This window comes from Chinchilla lanigera, unplaced genomic scaffold (genome assembly GCF_000276665.1).
Source record: "Chinchilla lanigera isolate Chin_1 unplaced genomic scaffold, ChiLan1.0 scaffold00066, whole genome shotgun sequence".
NCBI lineage: Eukaryota > Metazoa > Chordata > Mammalia > Rodentia > Chinchillidae > Chinchilla > Chinchilla lanigera.
In genome coordinates this window covers 10,922,229-10,930,929 of record NW_004955467.1, presented here as the reverse complement: position 1 = coordinate 10,930,929, position 8,701 = coordinate 10,922,229, and the positions used below count along the sequence as shown (strand labels likewise).

At 39.0% G+C, this 8,701-nt stretch overlaps 1 protein-coding gene across 1 annotated transcript in view; it reads left to right on the top strand.

Annotated features, from left to right (window-relative positions):
* The window catches only part of LOC102013156 (NACHT, LRR and PYD domains-containing protein 1-like), a 44,016-nt gene that overhangs the window by 32,012 nt on the left and 3,303 nt on the right, over positions 1 to 8,701 (top strand). Inside the window, exons 10-11 of the mRNA XM_013522040.1 lie at positions 5,641 to 5,903; positions 6,404 to 6,529. Coding sequence (XP_013377494.1) covers positions 5,641 to 5,903; positions 6,404 to 6,529 — 389 coding nt within the window. The remainder of the gene's footprint in view (positions 1 to 5,640; positions 5,904 to 6,403; positions 6,530 to 8,701) is intronic.

Here is an 8,701-nt window from a genome sequence, read left to right as displayed (position 1 = left end):
ATACCTCACAGATCTAGGGAAAACATACCTAAAGTTCATCTGAAACCAGAAGATACCCAGAATGGCAAAAGCAATCCTGGGCAACAAAGGCAAGGCAGGAGGAATCGCAATTCCTCATTTGAAATTACACTACAAAGCTATTGTGATAAAATCAGCATGGTATTGGCAAAAATATACACCTATGTATCAATGGAACAACCTAGAAGATGCAGCCACAACCACAAACACACTCAGCCACCTTATCTTTGATGAACAGGCCAAATATGTTCACTGGAAGAAAGATAGCCTCTTTAATAAATGGTGCTGGAATAACTGGCTCACCACATGCTGAAGACTAAAACCAGACCATGTCTATCACCATCCACCAAACTGAAGTCAAAATGGATTGAAGATATAAATATTAAAACACTAAATCTACTTGAAGAGAAATTACATAAAAATTTTGAAGACATAGGGGTAGGCAGAGAGTTCATGACCAAAAACCAAACTGCCTGGGAAATACTTCAAAGAATCAACAACTGGGATCTCATCTTATTGAAAAGTTTTTGCACATCAAAAGAAATCACCAACAGAGTAAAAAGAAAACCCACAAATTAGGAAAACTTTTCAGCCAACTGTCCCTTGGACAAAGTACTTCTATCTAGAACATATAAAGTATTAAAAGAAGTCAGTTTCAAAGATCCATCAAGAAATGGGTATCTGAGATGAATACACACTTCTGAGATTAAAAAAAATACGAATGGCAAATATATAAATGAAAAAATATTCAACCTCATTAGTCATTTGAGAAATGCAAATTAAAACACCACTGAGGTTCCGTTTCACACCAATGAATGGCTATCATCAAGAAATCAACCAAATGCTAGAGGGGCTATGGGAGAAAAGGAACCCTTCCCCATTGTTGGTGGGAGTGTAAACTTGTGCAACCACTATGGAGATCATTCTGGAGATTCCTCAGTAAACTAGGATTAGAGGTCTCATTTGACCCACCTATTTCCCTTTTGGCTATTGTTCCAGAGGCATTGAAAACATCCTACCACAGCAGTATATGTGCACCCATGTTTATAGGAGCTCAATGTGTAATAGCTAACTTGTGGAAACAACCCAAATTTCCACCAACTGAGGAATGCATAAAAAGTTGTGGTATTTTTATATAATCAAATATTACTCAGCTATAAAGAAAGATAAACTCGAGGCTTTTATAGATAAATGGATGCAACTAGAGACCATACTCATAAGTGAAATAAATCAAACTCACATGTGTAAACATCATATTGTCTCCCTCGTGTAAGAAGCTGAAAGTGAATAAAATCTGAAATGTTCAATGCATATTGTGAAAGGGAAAGAAACTGCTCAAAAGGGAAGAACAACTGGGATGAGAGAAAAGAGAAAAGAAAGAAAGTGGAAAAATATGTATATACATACACACAAGATAGATAAGATAATTGTACTACTAATTTCTATTGCTTTATTGAAATGAAGTTAATGTTTAATTGTTTGATCAATCTTACATACCTATATTTGTGCAACTGAATAACCAACTTGAAGATAACAATATGTAATACAACAACCATTGTTAATTTCCCATCACTTTGTTTGAAATTCTGTATTGTTTTATTATTTTTGTGTTGTTTTGTTTATGTCTTTATGTTTGTTAATTTGTTTTTGTTTTTTTCTCTTTAAAATTTAAAAAATGGGCTTGAAATGGGATGTGGGAGGATGATGAGAGACATCATAGGTTCCTTAGCAAGGCAGAGAGAGTTACAGATGTGAAAAGTGAAAGTGTTTCTCATTCTGCTCTTCTCTCTACACATATATTTTTTGAAGCACATGTCTCTTGTTCTTAGAATTTTTTTTCCTGAGCTTACCTGAAAATTTCCCTAAGTGGAAAGTGATCTCTTCAATAACACGATTAAGTAGCATTTACTAAATACACTTTACATATATGATGTCTCTCAGGAACCAGCAGGAAACAGGTGATATACTCAGGTGAGGTATTTGTAGGTATTTTCAAACAGGGGATGGATAAGACAAAGCTAAGAGAACTAACAGTGAATTTTATTTTAAAGACAAAAAAATAACAAAATAACAACAACAAAGACAAAAACAATAAAAATGATACAGAATTTCAAAACAAGATGATAGGAAATTAACAGTGGTTGTTACATTACATATTGTTATCCTCAACAAAGTGACTCAGATTACCAAGTCTTTCAAAAATGAGAACACCCCTACTGGCACAGAGTAGGCAGAGATCACCAGATTCCATTTTAGAGCATAGACAACAAAAGTGGGGCTCCCTAACAAAGGACAGTAGCCACAATGCATCCCCATATCTGTTGCCTTCAAAGACTTCCCATAGGTAAAGCTCAAGAAACATAAGCTTACAGTTAAAAATTTCACGAAGCATATACACTGCACTGTACATGAGAACACTGGGAACCTCAGGTACCAAATGAGCCCCTTAAATACTTCAGACATTGAGTTATCAGAAATCTGACATAAAATAAAAGTGTATAATAGATTGAGAGAAATAGATGGCCTCAAAAATATGAGCAAGAAGCAATAACCCATTAAAAATGATAAATTAGAAATACATTTCACAGAAAATTTGAAAATTATTTTTTAAATAGCTTAAGCAGTGTGGAGGAAACTCATTTATATCTCACTGGAATTACAGAACAATATGAAAGAGACTATAAATATAATATATAATATTATAAATAATATAATGATATAATAATATAAATATAATATAATATAAAGGATAAATATCCAAACAGATGAATGCTGAGAAATTTCTAGAATTGCTGAGAGACATGAGACTTCTCAGAATGAACACTCCTCAAATCTGAAGCAAGAAAAAGAAAGAGAAGGAGATGAGAGACATCAGCACTGTAGTGCAACTTTAAGAAAACAAGACTAGGGTTCTTCACAGCAGCCAAAGCAACATTCCCCAGCAAGTAGTGCAAAGCGCTGGTAATTCACTTCTGAGCAGCAAGAGTGGAAGCAGAAATAATGGACTGTCTTCCATGTGCTCAGAAGGTAAGTGTCCATCAGGAGTTGTAAACAGAGAAAAGTACTTTTAAGAGGAAAGTAAAGACATTCTAAACCAAACTAAAACAATTACACTCACCACAAATGATGGCCTACTGAATGAAATTCTAAAGGATGTACCTCAGACCAATTGAAAATGATCCTGATGTGCAAGATAGAACAATAAATAAAGATACTGAGACACATTCAGTAACTCTAACAGATGATTTGCAGGGTAGAACAGCAATATGGAAGTCTGAAATGTGGGGATTTTCAAAAGAGAGAGACTCACAAACAGCTTTAAACATGTAACGTGTGATTGAAAACTACAGTGACTATTTATATTTTTAAAAATTATAACAGCAAAAGACTCCTTACCTTTAATCCCATTCAAAATACCCCCCTAACTTCAGGCACACCTATTCCATCTTTCTTGCCATGATCTGAAATGGCTCAGACATTTCTTACATGAGTATGTTTAGCTGTGCTGTTGTGTTGCCTCAGTGTCTTGAATGGATTCCAAACATTTACTTTTCAAGGTCATTTTTTACTTTGGGAAGAACCACATGTCACATGGAACCAAAGCCACTGAATAAGATAGATGAGGATACACCTTAATGTTTTTATGAGTTTGCTTTTCTTCTGGAGGGCACTCAACAGCAGCATTCACCACATTTTTTTTCAATCACATCTCCTAAAGACACTCATGGGAGACTTCCAAAACTGGTTCAGATAGTGGAAAAAAGGAAGGGGGAAGTGTTTAAGGCAGATAGATGTCAATGTGTCTTTTACCATAATTTTTTTAAATTAAAATTTCACCAGGTATTTTGATGAACCTCACGGGTGTCCTGGGTTTTGGACATCAGAACCAAGATCAAATAAATATTAGCTGATGGGAGTAATGAACAAATTTTAACAGGAAAACAACTGCAACAACAAAACAAGGGGTTGAACCATTCTGTACATAGAATAAGAAAAAGAAATTCAAAGCAGGAGATGTGAATAAGGTCTGAGAGTGTGAGCAGCCCCAAAGGTCAGTGTGAGCTAACAGTACAGGGAAGAAGACGTAAGAGCCCAGGTGGGAATACTGGGAGCACACACAATGAGGGGACTTGGAATAGTTGTGTTTTTTGATTGCTGAGACTCATGGGTGAAATCTTCATCCTTTTTTCATGTGGCATATACAAATTTTATTAAATTTCTCCAAAAATTCACTTAATAAGTGATAACACTTACATAACAGGCTTCATCGCCCCTGCTAGAATTAACAATACTTGGTGGCATTCTGATTGATGCCCAGGCCACCTAACAGCCTTGTCTTCAAATGGATGCCTTGCTGGTTTCCAGCAATGCATGAAAAGAGACAGACTTTCCGGCCTCTTGGTCAGTGTCACTTATTACTTAACCCCTTTTTTCTGGTCTCATTGTCTCCACCTGGAGCACTAATCATTGACTGTAATCAAAGAAATCAATTCTGGTTGATACAGCCAGAAAATGAATGTATTGGGAAATTCCTGAGAAGTCATAAACTTAACAGAAGTTTATACAACAAGTCAAGGAGGAAAAACCAGGCAGCGAAACAATACTGCTGACACAAAGCAGAGAGCCAAGGTCAAACCGAGAGGCGGGGGGAGAAAAGAGAGAGAGAGCTGCTGCAGATGCAGCCCATGTGGGACTCTTTTGCCATGGGAACCACCATCCAATTCTACTGCCAAGATTATCTCCAGCTGTCTCTTCCTCTGAGTATCAGCCCTCTAGGATCAAGGCTAAGGTTAATGGTACCCATTTAGTTAAATCTTGAGCCCACATGTGTGTTATAGTTACCAGGAAGTAGCTGCTTCCTGAGAGGAGGGCTCAGCTTGCCTCCTACCACGGGCCCACAAAGGTATAGGAAAAGGCTCTTTCCAAGTAAAGAACTTGAATACTGCCAAATATTTGACCAACGTAGGCAGCCCTTTGTCACTCCACAGCTCCTTCTTCCTCCACCTTCTCTATCTGTTCACAGTCAAAACTACCAGCATTCCCTCAACACACCATCATAGTGAGAGAATCCCCAGCAGCACAGGCAACCATAGGTCCAGTGTGTTTCCCAGCTCCAGGACCAGGGCTGGCCAAAATGGATTCCCATGATGTCCCTCCAGATTAGACAAAGTAATGCCCATAACTTCGGAAGTATCCCCAATAAATATGTGTCCCCACTCCTTATATTAAATATCTTAGTTCATTTGGCCTGCTATAATAAAATACTATATACTGAGTAACCCATAAGTAACAAATTTATTTCTCACAGTTCTGCTATCTAGAAAGTCCAAGATCCAGGAGACTCTACATTCAGTGTCTGGCAAGAGACCCCTTCCTCATAAATGGCACCTTCTAGCTGTGCCCTCCTAGGGAAGAAGGAGGTTTTTCTGGTTTCTTTTTGGTTTCTTTCACCTGATTGGAAAAATTCAACATACAAATTTTGGGAGGACCCAAGCATTCAGACTACTGCACTGGGTTCCCACAGGGATGTCCTCAGCCTAACCCCTGAGATCCTACTGCTCCAGCCAACCCTGACTCAGTGAAATCACTAAATCCACATCTCTCAAATCTGTTCTTTCACAGGAGAACATGTGGACAGATCTTTGTTCCAAGTGGCTCACTTCAAAGAGGAGGGGATGTTCCTGGAGAAGCCAGCCAGAGTGGAGCCACATTACACCGTCCTAGAAAACCCCACCTTCTCCCCAATGGGAGTTCTCCTGAAAATAATCCCTGGTGCTCGGCGTTTCATCCGCATTACCTGCACCACATTGCTCTACCATCACATCCATGCTGAGGAAGTCAAATTCCACCTCTACCTGATCCCCAGCGACTGCACCATTCAGCAGGTAACACTAAGAACCAGAAAATCCAAAGGAACTCATGAAATAGAGCCGGGGATCTGTCTCAAGAGATCCTCAACTGGAAATAAGTTGCAGAAACCTCAATTCTGGGGAAAATTCATGCTGAATGGTCAGGTCACCCAGAGAGCAGCCCTGTGACAACTCTGGTCTCACTCAGCTGCATTCACTGCTACATGACTGATCACTAGAAAACCTGTTGTCACCTCTATCCAGAAGCTGAGAGAGTGGGAAGACTGCATGCCCACAACTGTAGATTTCTGGCATTGTTTTTTCTTCTCTTCCAGTGAACCTGTTCCCACCGTGAACATAGTGGGGGGGGTCAGATCTTTTTATGTGGCAAAACATAAAGGGAGAGGGGTGTAGAGGTGATGTAGCTGCCCTTCACCCACACAGACATATTGACACACTGACACATCATGCAATCTTATCAGATCTGATTCCAAAGGGCAATATCTCCCACAATCACTGTTCTCTATGTTCCTTAGGCCATAGATGATGAAGAAAAGAAGTTCCAGTTTGAGCGAATACACAAACCACCCCCAACAGATCCACTTTATGTGGGATCCTGCTATATTGTGTCTGGATCAGGAATGCTGGAGATTATGCCCAAGGTGAGCAGCAGCATGTCTGTCCCAGCTCTAGTTCAGAAGGCATGCCTGGGGAATATCTGGCAGCACTCTTCAGTTTATTGTCAGGGTCTAGTTGAACTGGGGAGGAAGAGAAGGCAAGTGGGGTTTGGGGTGAGTAAGAAAGCTTCAAAGGCAGTTAAGGTGAGGAAATATCACATTCAGGATGAGGAGGATACTGGAGATTCACTTGGAAGAACTGGGAAGTGTTTCGTCTGCAGGGTGTTAATAACTTCCTGTCAAATTGCACCAGAAACATACTTATAGTCCAACATACTGGATTTATAACACACATTACTGTAAATTTCACACCATGTGGAATCTTGGGTTGTCTAAATGAAAGGGTGTAAGAAAGAAATTTCTGTAGGATTTGGGTCTTATTTGTATAATTTCAGGGAAAGTATAAAGAAACAGATTTGCTATAGATTAGGTATTGTTAGAAAGCAGGGATAGCCAGGCATGGTGGCACGTGAATGAAATTCTAGCACTCAGGAGGTTGAGGCAGGAGGATCAAGAGGAGTTCAAGGGCAGCCTGAGCTACATACTGAGGTCAAGGCTAGCCTGAACTACCTCACATGCTCCTATCTCCAAAAATCAAAAAGAAAAAATAAAAAGAGAGAAAGATAGCAGGAACAATTCTATGATTGTTTGGAAACCCAGAAAATCTAATCTCTAGGGAGAGCAGACTAAAGTAAGCATAGAGCTATAATTTCTAAGATACAATAGTCACTCTTTGCGAGTATCAGGGTGGAAGATATGTAACATTTTGCCAGATGCCTGGTAAAATGTCTGAAGTAGATGACCTAGGTATGTTCCATACAGGACAACATGACTTAGCTGCAAGTCTCAGATCGGTTTGTAATGACACTGATGTCAGTGACCTTCAGACCCATTTCTGGACACAAGAGCATACTTCTCGGTCTTTTTCAGTGTCTATCACTTTTGACAGAGTCAGACAGGTTGAGCCACTGGACATTAATCTTGATGTCTGAATGTTATAATTGCCCATATTTGCTACTTGCTACTTTGGGTTAGAGAAGCATACACTGAATGGTAGTGTGTATTTGAATCAGGGTTAAATGAGTGTGAGATGAATGTTTTGAGTCACCTGGCTTGAAGATGTTTGTGCCCATGCCCCTCAGGGCAGGATGCATCAGACAACAGTAATACGGGTGACTATTAAAACCAAAACACTAATAGTCTTTGTAACAGGTCTAAAGCAGTGGGCCAGAATAAGAAATGTAGAATTTAGAATTTTGTAAGAAAGCCTGATTGTTTACTTTTTTTCCCTTATAGTCACAAATTGCCACATTTTCCTCCAATAATAAGTACAAGAATAATATTGGCTGGAGTGAAAATATCCAACACAAAAAATTAGACTTTTGTATGCAAGTGAGATGGACAATGATAGATCCAACAGTCAGTTAGCCTCAGAGCAGTACCTACAGTCTAGGGAAACTGTATCAGAGAGTTTTATTTTTCCTTAAATTATGGAAGGAAAATATAAGGGTCAAACCAACAAGGTGAAGATAAGAGATCTCATATTTGTGTTTTAGGGGATGTCAAAGCAGAAACATAGGTAAAAATTAGTAGTAAAATGGGAAGATGTGAAAGGCTGAGGAAGAATCAGAAAAGTGACTTGTTATGATACCTCAGGCAGATTCTGCCCACCTTTGAAGTATTCCTCATGATCTTATTTAATGTCTCTAGATGGGCCATATGGCCAGTCATCAACAGGAAGTGATGTTGGTTTCTTCCATTGGGAAACATGGACCCAAGAATAAATACTTTGGTACTTTTCTGCCATGACAATTGCTAACAAGCATCACAGAGAGACATGATTGGGTTATTCAACAAATATTAACCCAGTGATGAATATATGCTTCAGTAGAGGTAGTTCATTGGACCTCACAGGACTTAAGAGGCCTCTCATGGAAATCTTAATTCCTTACAGATGAGGCCTCTATAATAATTAAAGAAGCAGTGGGAAAGTACACTAACACCAAGTGCTGTGAAACAAATAGAGCATCATGAGAGTGTCTCTGGATTCTTTAGACTACATAGTCAGAAAAGATATCTCTGACAAGATACTGCTTGAGTTGAGGTGTCAGAGACAACACTGCTTCTGGCATGTACAGTTCTGTAGCCTGCTGGTTC